General features: G+C 42.5%; 1 protein-coding gene across 1 annotated transcript in view; it reads right to left on the minus strand.

Moving 5' to 3' along the window:
• The window catches only part of tnpo3 (transportin 3), a 99,324-nt gene that overhangs the window by 70,218 nt on the left and 10,008 nt on the right, over window positions 1–19,098 (minus strand). Inside the window, exons 12-17 of the mRNA XM_037696060.1 lie at window positions 14,329–14,520; window positions 14,072–14,163; window positions 13,927–14,003; window positions 13,638–13,698; window positions 13,413–13,553; window positions 13,215–13,331 (exon numbers count right to left, since the gene is read on the minus strand). Of these exons, the coding sequence (XP_037551988.1) occupies window positions 13,215–13,331; window positions 13,413–13,553; window positions 13,638–13,698; window positions 13,927–14,003; window positions 14,072–14,163; window positions 14,329–14,520 (680 nt within the window). The remainder of the gene's footprint in view (window positions 1–13,214; window positions 13,332–13,412; window positions 13,554–13,637; window positions 13,699–13,926; window positions 14,004–14,071; window positions 14,164–14,328; window positions 14,521–19,098) is intronic.

A 19,098-nucleotide genomic window follows, 5' to 3' on the forward strand; every position in this document is an offset into this window, starting at 1 on the left:
TGCAACACCTCTTCAACCTTAGTCTGATCCAGGAGAAGGTTCCAGTGTTGTGGAAAACCTCCTGCCTGGTTCCAGTACCAAAGAAAACTCACCCCTGTGGCTGAGTGGTTAGAGCAGTCGTCCTCCAATGCAAGAATTGGGGTTCGAATCCACCAGCAGTCACATGCTGAAGTGTCCTTGGGCAAGACACTGAACCCCTCGTTGCCTCTGATGTGTGTCCCATCAGTGTATGAATGTGATAAAGCGCTGATTAGTCTCTTTAGAATGATTTCTTCAGTTAGCTTTGTAGAGATCTAGTAGAGTGTTGTATGAATGGGTAAATGAGGACACAGATTGTGTTGTAAAGCGCTTTGAGTATCTCGGTAAGACAGAAAGGCGCTATATAAGTACAGTCCATTTACCATTTACCCATCAGTGCTCAATGACCTGTTGCCCTGACATCCCACATCATGAAGGTCCTAGAGAGACTTTTGTTGGCACACCTGACTAAATAAAAAAGCACAAATCAGGACCCACTGCAGTTTGCTTATCGGCCTGGACTTGGAGTTGAAGATGCCATCATACACATGCTTCAGCAAACTCACTGTCATCTAGAAAAGGCAGACAGCACTGTGAGAGTCGTGTTCTTTGATTTCTCCAGTGCATTTAACACAATCCAGCCTGATTTGCTTTGTCAGAAACTCCAGTAGACTCAGGTGGAGGCTTCAATAATCACCTGGATCAAAGACTACCTGACAAACAGACCACAGGTTGTGAAACTGAAGGATTGTGTGTCTAACCAGGTGGTCAGTAGCTCAGGAGCACCTCAGGGAGCAGTACTCTCACCATTTTTTTTCACACTACACCTCAGATTTCCAGTACAAAACAGACTCCTGTCATCAGCAGAAATATTCAGATGACTTTGCAGTGGTCGGGTGTATCAGAGATGGACAAGAAGCTAAGTACAGGGAACTGGTGGACCGCTTTGTGGCATGGTATGGAAACAATCATACCATCTTGAATGTGAACAAAACAAAGGAGATGCTTGTAGATTTCAGGAGAAACAGGAACAGGTCCAACCCTATTCCCATCATGGGAGAAGAAGTGGAGGTGGTAGAGAAGTATAAATTCCTTGGGGTTCACTTGGACAACAGACTGGACTGGAAATGCAACAGTGAAGCCGTTTACAAGAAGGGACAGAGCAGACTGTACTTCTTGAGGAAGCTGAAGTCCTTCAATGTTTGCAGCAAGATGCTGCATATCTTTTATAAGTCTGTTGTAGAGAGCACTATCTCTTCTGTCATCATCTGCTGGGGTAGAAGCACCAGAGCAAGTGACCTTAAAAAGACGAACAAGCTCATAAAGAAGGCTGGCTAAGTTCTGGGGACTCCTCTAGAACCTTTGGAGATGACTATACAAAGAATGAAATAAAATGTTCTTCATAAAATGAAGAACATTATAGACAACTCTCAGCATCCTCTTCATCAGACTGTCGTACAACAACAGAGTGACTGTCTTCAGTCAGAGGCTTCTTCAGATCTGCTGTAAGACAGACTGCTACAAAAGATCCTTCCTGCCCACAGCCATCAGCATCTGTAACAACTCTTTAGTGAAACCAGTATGGTGAGCTACAACATTTAATTTCCCACTGGGATTAATAAAGTATTTTTGAATTGAATTGAATTAAGCAAAAATTATACAGAGGGTGCATTCACACCAGCCCCGTTTAATCTGCTTTAATCGAACTCTAGTCCGTTTGCCTAGAAAGTCCGGTTTGTTTGGGGAGGTAAGAATGCGCAATCGAACTCTGATAAGGACCAAAAAAGTGAACCCTGATTCGCCTAAAAACCTAGGTCTCGGTTCAGTTGAAGTGAACTCTGGCGTGGTTCGAATGCAGTGTGAATGCAAGCAGATTGGAGACCGCTCCAAAAGCAGGAAGTGGACCACTACGCAGGGCAAACAAATGCACATCTCTCTTACCTCATACGAAGCCGTCAGCTGCCTTGTGTAAAAAAACAACATTCTCTATGGTCTTCTGCCTCATCTTCCGCTCATGTAGAGTCCATTGTTGAAAAATGACAAAACAGAAATCCTAAAACCGCTAAAATCTGACACCACTACATTTTTGTTTTTATTTCCAGAAGAAGAAGTGTCTTCTTCAGAGGTTTTAGTGTCGTTTCCTTCAGTAGTTCTTGGTACAGCGCCACCACAGGCAAGGGGGGAAACAGGTGGGCTCAACTGACTCAGTGCAGTGTGAATGCAAACTGCACCAGTGGAAATGTAAACAAATGTTATGAACAATGGTCCCCAACCAAACCGAGTCTACTGGACTCAGATGTGAAAACAACCTGAGATGCACCTTTATTATAATTTCGAGCAAACAAATAATTGTTTTTGAGTTAATCTTGTTAAATTCTTGTTTAAGTCCTCCCGTGCATGCTCTCACGACTGCCATTTGGCAGCCAATCGATTTTTGGCACAACACAGGCCCACATTTCTAGGTTCGGCCCACATTTCCAGTTGTCAGTGGTGACGCGTAACAAACATGACGCGTCTGCGGTGATGCATAATAGATGTGACGTATACGGTGAAGCAACGCATTTAGGGATTTTCCACTTTATTAGACATATAAGACTTCGGCAGCAGTTTTGGCCATGACAAAGCTCCTGAGTCAGTGTAAAGGTTAGGTTTTTGCTATGAGTAGGGATGCACTGATCAACTTCTTCTTCTTTTTTTTTACTTCCGATCTGATCCCGATACTTAAATCTAAATATCAGCCGATCCGGATCCGATATCATCATTATAGATTTTATATAAGACTGTAATAATCTCCTCTCATGTACAATTTGTACAAATATATGCATGCATGTCCAAAAAGGCAACTTGAGTTAAGTTTTATTAATGTTGGATAAGTTTTAAAGTTAGAATTAAATTCTGCCAACACAAAACTTTGTTTGTTTTTTTTATTCCTAGCTTTAAAGTGGATATTAAAGTGATTAATTTAAGTGATTGTTTAAAGTTATTTTATTTATTTTTTTAATAAGGAGCAGATATAAGAATTTTTTTCTTCTTTCTGCACTCTTTTCATTCAGTGTTTTCTTTTTGATGAATTTCCATTCATACATTCCATCATCTTCCGCTTGTTCCGAAGTCGAGTCGCGAGGGCAGCACCTTGAGCAGGGAAGCCCAGACACCTCTTTCCACAGCCACCTCTTCCTGCTCTTCTGGACAGATTCCAAGGCGTTCCCAAGCCAACCGAGAGACATAGTCTATCCAGCGTGTCCTGAGTCTTCCCCTGGGTCTCCTCCCAGTCGGACATGCCCGAAGCACCTCCCTAGGTAGGCGTCCAGGGGGCATCATTACCAGATGCCCGAATCACCTTAACTGGCTCCTCTCGATGTGGAGGAGCAGCAGTTCTACTCAGAGTCTCTCCCGGATAACCGAACTTCTCACCCTATCTCTAAGGGAGAGTCCAGCTATCCTGCGGAGGAAACTCATTTCAACCGCCTGTATCTGCGATCTCATTCTTTCAGTCACTACCCAAAGCTCGTGACCATAGGTGAGGGTAGGAACATAGACCGACCAGTAAACAGAATTTTGCCTTACAGCTCAGCTCTCTCTTCACCACGAAGGACCGGTACAGAGTCTGCAATACTGCAGATGCTGCACCAATCTGTCTGTCAATCCCATGCTCCACTTTTTCCTCACCCGTAAACAAAACCCCAAGATGCTTGAACTCCTCCACTTGAGGCAGAACCTCACTCTCGATCTGGAGAGAGCAATCCACCCTTTTCCAGTTGAGGACCATGGCCTCAGATTTGGAGGTGCTGATTCTCATCCCAGCTGCTTCACACTCTGCTGCAAACCGCTCTAGTGAGAGCTGAAGATCACGGCACAATGACGCCAACAGGACCACATCATCTGCAAAGAGCAGAGATGGAATCCTTAGGCCATCGAACCGAAAACTCTCCACCCACTGGCTGCACCGAGAAATTCTGTCCATAAAAGTTATGAACAGAATTGGTGACAACGGGCAGCCCTGGCGGAGACCAACTCCCACCCTGAAGGGGTCTGACTTACGGCCGGCAATGAGAACCAAGCTCTCGCACCGCTTGTATAGGGACTGAACAGCCCATAGCAACAGACCCCCAATCTCATACTCACGGAGAACCTCCCACAGTGTACCCCGAGGAGCATGGTCGAATGCCTTCTCCAAGTCCACAAAACACATGTAGACTGGATGGGCAAACTCCCATGACCCCTCAAGGACCCTAGTGAGAGTAAAGAGCTGATCCAGTGTTCCACGGCCAGGACAGAACCCACATTGTTCCTCCTGGATCTGAGGTTCGACCAACGATCGGACTCGCTTCTCTAGTACCCCTGAATAGACCTTACCAGGGAGGCTAAGGAGAGTGATGCTCCTATAATTGGAGCACACCCTCCGGTCTCCCATGTGGGAGAGAGGAACCACCACCCTAGCCTGCCAATCCAATGGCACTGTCCACGATGTCCATGCAACATTGCAAAGGCATGTCAACCAGGACAACCCCACAACATCCAGAACCTTAAGGAAATCAGGGTGAATCTCATTCACTCCCGGAGCCCTGCTACCTTGTAGCTTTTTAACTACCTTGGCAACTTCAGCCACGGTTATGGATGGATCAACCCCAAAGTCCCCCGACTCAGCTTCCTCCATGAAAGACGTGCTGGTGGGATTGAGAAGGTCCGAGAAGTATTCCTTCCACCTCACGATGACATCACTGGTTGAGGTCAACAGCACCCCACCTTCACTGAATACATTGTTAGTAAAGTACTGCTTTCCCCTCCTCAGCTGTCTGATGGTTTGCCAGAATCTCCTCGGAGCCGACCGAGAGTCATTATCCAAGGTCTCAAGAAAATCCTCCCACATCTGAGCTTTTGCCTCAGAAACAGCCAAGGCTGCAGACGGCTTGGCCCTCTGGTACTCTTCAGCTGTCTCCGGAGTCCCACCAGCCAACAAGGCCCTATAGAACTCCTTCTTCAGCTTGACAGCTTCCCTAACCCGGGGTGTCCACCACTGAGTTCGTGGATGGCCACCATGAGAAGCACCGACAACCTTGCGGCCACTGCTCAAGGCAGCCACCTCAACAAGTGATGTGCAGAACATGGCCCACTCAGACTAAATGTCTCCCACCTCAGCTGGGATGCTGTTAAAGCTCTCCTGGAGGTATGAGTTGAAGATCTCTCTGACATGTTCTTCTGCCAGGCGTTCCCAGCAAACCCTCACTACACGTTTGGGTCTACCGGGTCTGTACGGCATCTTCCCCCACCATCTGATCTAACTCACTACCAGGTGGTGATCAGTTGACAGCTCAGCTCCTCTCTTCACCCGAGTGTCCAAAACAAACGGCCGCAAATCAGATGATACGACTATGAAGTCTATCATCGATCTACGATCTAGGGTGTCCTGGTGTCAAGTGTACTTATGGACAGCCTTATGTTTGAACATGGTGTTTGTGATGGACAAACTATGACTAACACAGAATTCCAACAACAGAACACTGCTCGGGTTCAGATCAGAGAAGCTGTTCCTCCCAATCACGCCCCTCCAGGTCACACTGTCATTACCCACATGGGCATTGAAGTCCTTCAGCAGAATAAAGGAGTCCCCAGCTGGTGCACCTTTGAGAACCCCTGCCAAGGACTCCAAGAAGGAAGGATACTCTTAACTGCCGTTCGGTGAATAGGCACAGACAACAGTCAGAGTCCGTCCCCCAACCCGAAGGTGAAAGGAAGCCACCCTCTCATCTACCGGGGAAAACTCCAACACACAGGCACAAAGTCGAGGGGCTACAAGTAGACCCACACCAGCTCGACGCCTCTCACCATAGGCAACTCAGAGTGGAATAAGGTCCAGCCCCTCTCAAGGAGATCGGTTCCAGAGCCCATGCTGTGCGTTGAGGTGAGCCCTACTATATCTAGTTGGTACCTGATGAATTTGCTTTGTTTATTTCAATTTTAAAAATTCAATTCAAAAATACTTTATTAATCCCAAAGGGAAATTATTTGTTGTAGTAACTCGTTATCTTTGTTTCATTAAGAGATGTTATAGATGCTGATGGCCGTAGGCAGGAAGGATCTCCAACAAAGGTCCATCCCACAGCGGATCCCAAGAAACTGGCTGCAGATGTGTCCACCCAGACTCGGCAGGCCTCTCGGTTCCCCCGGGCTGTAGGACAGCCCGTATGCCAGGCTGAACTCCTCCCAGAGCAATGACCACTCCTCCCAGCAGTCTGCCGAGCTCCTCATCACTGTGGACAGCCAACTGTAAGTGCTGAGGGACGATCCTGTCCATTCGCTGTCATTAGCCGTGTTTCCTGCTAGTTCCAGGATCTCAGTGGTCAGGCACTCGAGCACAGCTGGCAGGTAGATGAGAATGCATCCACAGAACATCCTTTTCAACTCATTTGAGATTTGGGGCTGTAGTTGAGACATTATTTGAGCTTTTGAGATGTTAATCAGCTGCTGTTGGTTGTAGAAAACTGCCTTGTTGCCATGGTTACGCATCAGAACAAATGTCCAAAACTAAAAAATGTTTCAGTAAAAATCCTTCCAGCTGCACAGCATCCGATAACAGAGGAAACAATCATCCAAATAAAGTGATTTACATCCAGAAAAAGAGGAATTAAAGTTTCTAAAAGCAAAATCTCAGAAAGAAAGTAACAGAGCTACTCCAACATGCAGCCACCTTGAGCGGTGCAATTCTAGAACAATGTCGTTTCTTTTAAATGAATGAATAAATTAATTAAATTAAATGTTAAATGGCTTTAAACATCTGCTAAGTTCATGGCATAAACCAACACAGACATGTTCCTGTTTCTAGTATTTTGCATCACTTTATAAAGTAGCTGTTTTTGTTTCTTTATATATATATAAATAATTTTCTTGTAGGACAGCACGGTAGCGCAACTGGTAGAGCTGCTGCCTCTCAGCGAGCAGGTCCCTGGTTCAAACCCCGGTCCAGGGGCCTTTCTAGGTGGAGTTTGCATGTTCTCTCCGTGCATCAGGGGTTTTCTCTGGGTGTTCCGGTTTCCTCCCACAGACCAAAAACATGCATGTTAGGCTGATTGGTAACTCTAAATTGTCCCTAGGTGTGAGTGAGAAAGTGAATGGTTGTTTGTCTCTATGTGGCCCTGTGATGGACTTGCAACCCGTCCAGGGTGTACCCCGCCCCTCGCACAGTGATTGCTGGACATGGGCACCAGCGACCCCCGTGAACCAAAATGGAATAAACGGGTAAAGATAATGGATGGATGGATAATTTTCTTGTAATTTTCAAATCATGTTTTTGTATGAATGTCTACTGTTGTACTGATAAATATCTCCTGGAGGGTAAACTATATCTTGTCTGCAAGTATAAAGCTGCAAAATCCTTCGTTTTCTACAACCGATAGTGGTTGATCATTAATTACGATGAAGTTTAGCAACTTCTCGGTAAACATTCAAGCTCCGGGGCTTCAGCAGTGTCTTCTTGTTCAATCCGAAGCAAGCATTCTGATTTCGGTCAGCCGCACTCAGTCTGCCCCTCCTCAGAGACGGGCAGATTGAGAGGAGTGGATTGGGCGCAGCTGGCCAGGGTCGAGTTGCCTGTTTCGGGTTGAGCAAGAGTAGCACCCCGCTGAAGCCAAATGTAAATCAGAATCAGAATATACGCAGTACAATGAAATTAAGAGCCACTCTTTTTTCCAGTGCAAAATTAAACACTAAACACACACTAAAAATATAAAAAATGTAATGCAATATAGATATAATAATGAAAGTAAAAATTATAAGTATTACACAATTGTGTTGCACATCATGGATATTAGTGAGGTAGTTAAGGTGACAGAGTATGAAATGGCAGTAGTATTGCACAGTAGAAGTCCAGGGGTTTGGGAGGTTAGATTATTAAATCAGTGCATGTGTGAGGTCAGTGTGGCGATGGCTTTCGGGAAAAAACTGTTCTTGAATCTGTTTGTTCGTGTTCTGATGCACCTGTAGCGCTTCCCTGAAGGTAACAAGTCAAACAGTTCAAAACTCGGGTGTGAACAATCCTTGATTCTGCTTTCTGCTCTGTTGAGGCAGCGTGATGTGTAAATGTCCATCAGGGAGGGGAGAGGGCAGCCAATTATCTTTTGTGCTGTCTTGACTACTCTCTGAAGCCTCTCCCTGTCAGCCAGTGTGCAGCTGCCGTACCATACTGAGATACAGTATGTCAGCAGGCTCTCGATGGACGAGCGGTAGAAGGTCAGCAGCAATTTTGTGTTCAGGTTGTGCTTCTTAAGGACCCTTAAGAAGTGTAGTCTCTGCTGAGCCTTCTTGATGACCGCTGTGGTGTTCTCTTTCCAGTTAAGGTCAGCAGAGATATGGACACCAAGAAATCTGAAAGTGTGAACCCTCTCCACGCACTCGCCATTGATGTAAAGGGGGGCTAGGTTGGTGCTGTGCTTCCTGAAATCAATAATTACCTCCTTGGTTTTTTTGATATTCAGAGCCAGATTTTTCTGAGCACCAGGTTGCTAGCTCCAGGACCTCCTGTCTGTAAAATGTCTCATCTACCTTAGAGATTTGTCCGACCACTGTGATGTCATCAGCGAACTTGACAATGAGGTTGTTGTTATGGGCCGGGCTGCAGTCACGGGTGTAGAGACAGTACAGCAGGGGGCTCAGCACACAGCCCTGTGGGGAGCCAGTGCTCAGCGTACGAGTGGAGGAGAGGTGGGGACCAAGTCTTACAGATTGGGGCCGATTGGTTAGGAAGTCTTTTATCCAGGCACATGTGAGTGGGGGAAGGCCGAGATTGTCCAATGTATTTATAAGAATGTCCGGAATGATTGTGTTAAAGGCCGAGCTGTAATCCACAAAGAGCATTCGAACATAGCAGTGCTGTTGCTCCAGGTGGCTCAGCGCGGTGTGGAGAGCTACTGCAATAGCATCCTCTGTGGACCTGTTGGTGCGATATGCAAACTGGTAGGGGTCAAAGTTCGGAGGGAGATAGTCCATGATGTGCTGGAGAACCAGTCTCTCGAAGCACTTCATGATTACCGGGGTGAGAGCCACCGGTCGGTAATCATTCAGGCTGGTGATGGTAGGCGTTTTCGGCACTGGGATGATCCAATGTAAAACTAACTTTACCACAGTTTAACGTGGTGCTATGGCTCTGCAGACATTGCACGTTGCCGTCTTGCTTTGTGGAGTTTCTAGTGTAAAATACTTCCATACATGTTTTGAAGAAAAGTTGGTTAGGCGTTAGCCACAGTGCTGCTAACTCAGTCTTCACGTTGTAGCTAGCTGCAAACTATGAAATAGATTTCCCAAATGTGAGGTGGGTCTTATTATTCTGGGTTCATGAGACATGCCTCCGTTCAGGAAATCCATTCCATAGTTTGAAGCCAACATGTATCATGGATCGGAAATCTCTGCAGGTTGGATTGGAAAAATCCGATACGTAAATTATGCTGGTATCGGAGGCCGATACCGATACCAGATCGGCCCCATCCCTAAAAACAAGTCCAGCGTTTTGTTTTCTCTGGAAGAGCAGCTGACAAACAGTTGGAATGTCAGAAGTGTAGCATAGAGTGAGACATGATTCAAATCCCCAGATATTGCAACAAACGCACTAGGGTGTTGTGTCTGTAGCTTAGCAAACTCAGAGCTGATGACATCACGCGCAGTCTCTGCAACAGCATTGGGTGGAATGTAAACAGTTGCGCCCTGTGATGGACTTGCAACACGTCCAGGGTATACCCCGCCCCTCGCACAGTGATTGCTGGATATGGGTACTGGCGACCCCCGTGACCCAAAATGGAAGAAGCGGGTAAAAGATAATGGATGGATGGATGGATGGATGTAAACAGTTGCCAAAATAACACTGGTGAACTCTCTTGGCAAGTAATATGGACGACAACTTAGCGCTAATAGTTCAATATCTGGACTGCAGAGACTACACTTCACAGTAATATGTCCAGGATTAAACCATCTGTTGTTTACAAGCACTGCCAACTCACCTTTTTTCTTTAAATCTCTATCTGCTCGTATGGTCAGAAAGCCTGGTAGAGAAACGCTAGAGTCGGGCATATGATCCTGCAGTCATGTCTCAGTGAAACACATAACACTGCATTCCCGATACCCTGGATGGGTCCTTGTTAGGGCTTGAAGTTCATCCAACTTGTTTCCCAGCGATCTCTCATTGCCCATCATGATCATGATCATGACCATCATGATGAACAGATGATTTGAACTTAATTCTTCTCTCTTTCTCCCTCTTCTTTGCGCCTGCTCTGCATCCATGACACCTCCTTTTCAACTCATTTGGGATTTGGGGCTGTAGTTGAGGTAATATTTCAGCTTTGGAGATGTTAATCAGCTGCTCCCGGTTGTAAAAAACAACCTTGTTGTTATGGTTACGCATCATAACAAATGTCCAAAAGCATAAATATTTCTGTAAAAATCCTTCCAGCTGTAAAGCATCCGACACCAGAGGAAATAATAATCCAAAAAAAGCGATTTATATCCAGAAAAAAAGAGGAATTAAAGTTTTCAAAATTAATACCTCAGAAGGAAAGTTATAGAGCTACTACAACATGCAGCCACTTTGAGTGGCGCAATTCTAGAATTTGATGTGGTTTTACGAAGCATAGCACAAAGAAAACTAAATAAAAAAGCACAATATAAAATTGTGTTAATCTACTTTTTGAGGAGGAGGCAGGTCCGACCGGCCAGTTATTAAAAAAAAGTTGCGTTATGCTCAGATGGACAACCTGTCACCAGCTGTGTGCGTTCACTGAACCAGTAATTATAAACGGACTTGTGACCTGTCCAGGGTGTCCCCTGCTTCTCGCACAGTGATGGCTGGACATACCATACCATTTTATTTATAGAGCACTTAAAACAGCGACAAGGGCAACCAAAGTGCTGTACAGACAGAAAAACAGGCAACACACAAAGCAATATACAAAATGAGGTAAATCAGAATATAGACATAAAAACGATGTAGATAATAAATATGACGACTAACCAGTGTGGAGCGTACATATTCAAAACACATCATCTGGTGTTGAAAGCTACTGAATAGTAGTGGGTTTTTAAACGGGACTTGAAAACCGAAAGGGAGGGGGCCTGTCTGACAAGCAGAGGCAACTCATTCCAAAGTCTTGGGCCTGCTACAGAGAAGGCCCCGTCACCTCTGCGCTTAAGACAAGTTCCTGAGACATGAGCACCAGCGACCCCCAACCCGAAAAGGAAGAAGCGGGTGAGGATGGATGGAATTATTTATTTGCTAATCACCAGCCATGCGTGTGTCCTAGGATGTGAAGATGAGCTTTGTGACCTCCAAGCTGATTCTGTAACCAAAAAATATTTCCAAAAAAATTGATACAAAAAGTTTTGGACTGCCAAAGGACAAATCCTTGCACCCAGACTGGCCAAACACGCACTGATGAGGGTTATTCTTCCATTTAGCGTCTGAGACAGCCTTCAGTGCTCTTGTGTCAATAAAAACAAAAGCCTGCAACAGACTTGATGTCCATCAAGACTTAAGGTTGGCTGTGACAAACACCACACCTGGCATGAAAACCCTGGTCAGAAACATGCAAGCCCAAGGTGGCCATTAGTTCAAGAATGAACAGACTGACAGAGACACAATGTACTGGTCATTTGAAGTTATTGCACACATCGGAGGCAATGAGGGGTTCAGAGTCTTGCCCAGGGACACTTCGGCATGTGACTGCTGGTGGAATCGAACCCCCAACTCTTGCATTGGAGGACGACTGCTCTAACCATTGTACAACCGGGTGCCACGCCCCAATAACAGAACCGAGCGCGCTGAACTACCGAATCAAACTGCACACCCCCACTCCCCTGTCGGTACTGGCGTAACGCTAATTACCTGCGCACAATACTAGCTAGCTAAAAAGCTAAAAAGAAACAACGTGCGGCTTAGATACAGTATGTCCCTCCAGCTGTCCCCCCCAGCTGTGTTATATTTGTGCCATATCGCCCACCCCTACATTGTACATGTAAGTTGGTTTGACAGGTGTATTCCATGGAGGACAATGTTTTTTGTTTGTTGTAGGTTTGATCTTATAGACAAACTTTTCAAGAATTGCAATTCCTGTGGTGTATACCAGCTTATTTGTCTGTGTAATGGTAACAGTAGAGATACTTAGCAGTGATGCATTCACATCATCTAGCAGACTTTCAGTGGGTACTTTGTCATTAAGCACTGGCAAGAGTTGTCTAGCGAGGTCACAATTTTCATTCTCATGTCTCAACTCTGATGTTGGAATGATGGTACAGTAGTCCCTCGCTACTTCACGGTTCATTTATAGCGGATTCGCCATATCGCAGTTTTTCAAAATAAGATGGACATGACAATTGGCTGATTGACGGATGAGCCATGGGTTGTTTATTTAAAATAAATTATTTTAAATGATTTTGCACCATGTGTGCAGTCTGCAAGTGCAAGGGAAAGCTCCCTCCTGCTGCTGATCTTCTCTGCCACGCACACACATTTCTCCTGCTGCAGCAGCTTTGTGAAGGCTTTGATGTCCAGATTCACAAAACAACTTTTGTCTTCCAACTTAAAATTCAAAGTATGTCACATCATAAAATCGTCATAATCACAAAATATTAAAGTGCTAAAAGTTATTTTTAATTATTTTAGAACGTCTATGTTCAGTTGTTGAAGTGTAATTGATCAAGAAGTACATTTCTGCTCCGTGCTGCAGAGCTGAAGCTGTGTGACATCCCTTTGATGTCCTGCTGCACTTCTCTTCTCTACAATTTAAATTTAAATAAAGGTATTTTAAATAAACAATCCATGCTGCATGGATTGTTTATTTAAAATGTTACAGTATTTAAATTTAAATTCTTTATTTAAGGAGGGAGATTGGGAGTAACAGGTGATGAGTGAGTGTGATTGCAGCCTGGCACGTCATGACAGTTTACTGAACTTGAACTGAACGTGAACTACTGTATTCCAACTTCGTGGTTTTACACTGATCGCGAGTGGGCGTGGTCCCAAACATCCACGATAAACGAGGATCTACTGTATATCCCAGACCTGTCATCCTGTCTCCCTCTTGCCGTTGCATCTATGTTCTACCTCGTCAATCTCTAGGAGTGGACTGTTGGTGTAGGTGTGTGCGTGTTATAAATATTTAAAAGAAATCAATCAGTTAATCTGATCCCTGAGGTGTGAACAGGTGAGTGTTTACCTGCAGCATGTCTAGCAGTCCCTGCCTGCAGCCTTCCTCCATTCCATATTCATCTACCAGGATGCTTCCCAGGTACAAGAAGCAGGAGTGTGGATATACCTGGTACACATTCACCATCTGATGAAGATAAACAAACCATTGTTTCCATGGTAATGTATATTTACATGATATCATTCAGGTTTAATCAATCCGTCTCACCTGAGTGACAAGAGGTTGCAATAGAGAGGCGGAGCCTTTTCCAACACATCGCACAGCAAAGCGTAGACAGCGACAGCACCGCTCCACAATCCGGTTATCAGCCTGGTGAGTGTTTAGAGTCTCTGACAGCACCGGCCAGATCTGCAGGTAAGCCGGCTCATCTTTAATCATTTAATATTCAAATAGGTTTTCCTAGGAAAGCTCGGGTGTATTCAGGCCATTTACCTCCTGGATGACTTTCTGACAAGGATGTGTCTGTCCGTTTTCTACCATGGGATTTGTGTGTCTGAAAACAACGAACATGAATGTGTTTCGCATCTGCAACTTTACTTACACACTTTAGTCCAATTACTTGGGGTTTGTATTAGGATTAGTTACTTATGGTCAGTTAAGTTAGTTACTGGTTCAGTTAGTTAGGGTTGGTTAGGTAGGTTTGGTATGTTAGGATCGGTTAGTTATGGTGTGTTACGTAGGGTTGGTTAGTAAGGGTTACTTTGAATAAAGTTTTTCTCACCTGAATATAACTGCCAGTCTGTCAAGCCACACGGTTGGATCAGCTGATTTACCATTTGAAGATTGTTCTGACAAAAGCTGAAACAACAAGGTTCAACCTGTATATTTTCTCTGTTTTTCTAAAACTGTAACAAAAATAAACTCACCTTTCTTAGAGCTATCACCTGAACAGCACAGAGATCGCTGAGACACTCTGCAATCTTCTCCAGAGGAAGACGAGCCAAAACCAGAGCCGTACCTGCACAGGTAACATCAAAGCACCGTTACCCAAGGAACAGGTGACCTGTGAAAACTATTTCAACCTATTATCATGTTTCTGCTATTTTTCCAGGACAACCCTCCTGTCTGTGTACAGATAAAACCGACATGTATGATAGATAAACATCAAGTGTTCAAGAAGTACCTTTCAGCAGTCCAACAGCAGCTTCCGTGGACAGAGCAAAAGAGTCAAGGGAGCGAGCGATGTCTAGTAGGCCCTGGAAGTGTTGAGCCATGTGATCCCTGCACACTGAACAGATGTTGTGGATGGCCTTTGCTGCCGCAGATGCCAGAGGTTTCTCTCTGAGACCCTTCATCAGGTAGTTCAATACTGGGTCTGATGCAAAACAAAATAAAGTTTCAATTCAGAAAAGTCTCTGGATGATTTTCAGACAGAAAACTGGATTTTTAGGACAGCAAAAATCTGACAGTTCCTTTTTTTAAATAGTCAGAATCAGTAACCCTTTGTAAACCTGTAAACTTACTCCGAAAATTTTGAGATCAGATCCAGAACCACCAAGGCTAAATGTCAGGTTTTGGTCATAATGATTTGAAACGTACCAAATGTTAGAACACACTGAACATTCTAAATGGTTTCCGGAAACAGAAACCAATAGATAAAAACCCTGTCAGAACCAGTGGCAGCTGGCCTATAGAGGGCGCTGCCCCACCACTCACCACTCACATTACCTTGAAAAAGACATAAAAAATTAAATAAAATGAATAAAATAAAAATATTTTTAAATGTATATATGTATATATACAGTGTATCACAAAAGTGAGTACACCCCTCACATTCCTGCAGATATTTAAGTTTATCTTTTCATGGGACAAAACTAACAAAATGACACTTTGACAAAATGGCAAGTAGTCTGTTTGCAGTTTATATAACAGTGTAAATTTATTTTCCCCTCAAAATAACTCAATATACAGCCATTAATGTCTAAACCACCGGCAACAAAAGAGACTACACCCCTAAATGTCCAAATTGAGCACTGCTTGCCATTTTCCCTTCAAAATGTCATGTGACTCGTTAGTGTTACTAGGTCTCAGGTGTGCATAGGGAGCAGGTGTGTTCACTTTTGTAGTACAGCTCTCTCACACTCTCATACTGGTCACTGAAAGTTCCAACATGGCACCTCATAGCAAAGAACTCTGAGGATTTTAAAAGATGAATTGTTGCGCTACATGAAAATGGCCAAGGCTACAAAAGGATTTCCAACACCGTGAAAATGAGCTGCAGCACAGTGGCCAAGATCATCCAGCGTTTTAAAAGAGCAGGGTTCACTCAGAACAGACCTCGCGTTGGTCATCCAAAGAAGCAGAGTGCACGAGCTCAGCGTCACATCCAAATGCTGTCTTTGAAAGATAGGTGCAGGAGTGCTGTTGGCATTGCTGCAGAGATTGAAGAGGTGGGGTCAGCCTGTCAGTGCTCAGACCATACACTGCACACTACATCAAAATGGTCTGCATGGCCGTCATCCCAGAAGGAAGCCTCTTCTGAAGTCTGTACACAAGAAAGCCCGCAAACAGTTTGCTGAAGACATTTCAACAAAGGACATGGATTACTGGAACCATGTCCTATGGTCTGATGAGACAAAGATTCATTTGTTTGGTTCAGATGGTCTCAAGCATGTGTGGCGGCAGGCAATCAGGTGAGGAGTACAATGATAAGTGTGTGACGTCTACAGTCAAGCATGGTGGTGGGAATGCCATGGTCTGGGGCTGCATGAGTGCAGCAGGTGTTGGAGAGTTATATTTCATTGAGGGACACATGAACTCCAATATGTACTGTGAAATACTGAAGCAGAGCATAATCCCCTACCTCTGGAAACTCAGTCACAGGGCAGTGTTCCAGCATGATAATGACCCCAAACACACCTCTAAGACGACCACTGCTTTACTGAAAAGGCTGAGGGTAAAGGTGATGGACTGGCCAAGCATGTCTCCAGAACTAAACCCAATAGAACATCTTTGGGGCATCCTCAAGCGGAAGGTGGAGGAGCACAAAGTCTCGAATATCCGCCAGCTCCGTGTTGTCGTAATGGAGGAGTGGAAAAGCATTCTAGTGGCAACCAGTTAAGCTCTGGTAAACTCCATGCCCAGGAGAGTTAAGGCAGTCCTGGTAAATAATAGTGGCCACACAAAATATCAACACTTCAGGAACTTTCAATAAGGGGTGTACTCACTTTTGTTGCTGGTGATTTAGACATTAATGGCTGTATATTGAGTTATTTTGAGGGAAGAATAAAATTACACTGTTATATAAGCTGCACACAGACTACTTTTCATTGTGTCAAAGTGTCATTTTATCAGTGTTGAAAAGATGTCCTTAAATATGTGAAGAAATGTGAGGGGTGTATTCACTTTTGAGATACACTGTACAAAAATATAAATACATATATAAATACATATAAATATATATATATATATATATATACACAAACACACACGCAAATATATGCACACATACATATATATACATATATATATATTTATATATATACACACACACACATGCATATATATGCACACATACATACATATATACGCACACACATATACATATATACACACACACACACACACACACATATATATATATATATATACAAACTGGATCCCAAAAAAGTTGGGACACTAAACAAATTGTGAATAAAAACTGAATGCAATGATGTGGAGATGGCAAATGTCAATATTTTATTCGTAATATAACATAGATGGCAGATCAAAAGTTTAATCTGAGTAAATGTAACATTTTAAAGGAAAAATATGTTGATTCAAAATTTCAGTGTCAACAAATCCCAAAAAAGTTGGGACAAGTAGCAATAAGTGGCTAGAAAAAGGAAATTGAGCATATAATGAAAAGCAGGAAGACCAATTAACAATAATTAGGTCAATTGACAACATGATTGGGTATAAAAAGAGCTTCTCAGAGTATCAGTGTCTCTCAGAAGCCAAGATGGTAAGAGGATCACCAATTCCACCACTGTTGCGCAGAAAGATAGTGTAGCAATACCAGAATGGTGTTACCCAGCATAAAAGAGCAAAGACTTTTAAGTTATCATCATCAACCGTGCATAACATCATCAAAAGATTCAGAGAATCTGGAACAATCGCTGTGCGTAAGGGTCAAGGCCGTAAAACTCTACTGGATGCTCGTGATCTCCGGGCCCTTAAACGTCACTGCACCTCAAACAGGAATGCCGCTGTCAAGGAAATAACAGAATGGGCTCAGGAATACTTCCAGAAAGCATTGTCAGTGAACACAATCCACCGTGCCATCCGCCGTTGCCAGCTGAAACTCTACAGTGCAAAGAGGAAGCCATTTCTAAGCAAGCTCCACAAGCTCAGACGTTTGCACTGGGCCAGGGGTCATTTAAAATGGAGTGTGGCAAAATGGAAGACTGTTCTGTGGTCAGATGAGTCACGATTTGAAGTTCTTTATGGAACACTGGGACGCCATGTAATCCGGACCAGAGAGGACAAGGATAGCCCAAGTTGTTATCAACGCTCCGTTCAGAAGCCTGCATCACTGATGGTATGGGGTTGCATGAGCGCTTGTGGCATGGGCAGATTGCATGTCTGGAAAGGCAACATTAATGCAGAGAACTATGTTCAGGTTCTAGAACATATGCTCCCATCTAGACGTCATCTGCAGTCTGCAGCCTGCAGTCCAGATCTTCCACCTATAGAGAACATTTGGTGCATCATAAAGAGGAAGCTGCGACAAAGAAGGCCCAAGACGATTGAACAGTTAGAGGCCTGTATTAGACATGAATGGGAGAGCATTCCTATTTCTAAACTTGAGAAACTGGTCTCCTCTGTCCCCAGACGTCAATTGAATGTTGTAAGAAGAAGGGGGGATGCTACACAGTGGTAAAAATGGACTTGTCCCAACTTTTTTGGCATTGTTGATGCCAAAATATGTCGCAGTTTAAACTTTTGATCTGTGATTTGTGTTCTATTCTGAATAAAATATTAGATGTTGGCGCCTCCGCATCACTGCTTTCAGTTTTTATTCACAATTTGTTTAGAGTCCCAACTTTTTTGGAATCCAGTTTGTATATATACATATTTAATATACATATATTATAATATATATATACATATATGATATATATACATATATACATAAATATACATATATAATACATATATATATACATATATTACAATATATATATATATACATATATGATATATATACATATATACATATATAATATATATATACATATATAATATATATATATATACATATATACATATATAATATAATTTATATATATACATATATACATATATAATATATACATATATAATATACATACATATATTATATACATATATAATATATACATATATTATATACATATATAATATATACATATATACATATATAATATATATACATATATATTATATACATATATACATGTGCAGATATATAATATATACATATACATATACACATATATAATATATACATATACACATATATAATATATACATATACACATATATTACATATACATATACACATATATAATATATACATATATATATATATATAATATATACATATATATACACATATATAATATATACATATATATATATATAATATATACATACATATATACAAATATAATATATACATATATACATATATAATATATACATATATAATATATACATACATATATACAAATATAATATATACATATATACATACATATATAATATATACATACATATATACAAATATGATATATACATATATACATACATAATATATACATATATACATACATAATATATACATATATACATATATACATATATACTATATATATACATATACTATATATATACATATATACATATATAATATATATACCTATATAATATA

This window comes from Nematolebias whitei, chromosome 22, assembly GCF_014905685.2.
Source record: "Nematolebias whitei isolate Nwh7 chromosome 22, NemWhi1, whole genome shotgun sequence".
NCBI lineage: Eukaryota > Metazoa > Chordata > Actinopteri > Cyprinodontiformes > Rivulidae > Nematolebias > Nematolebias whitei.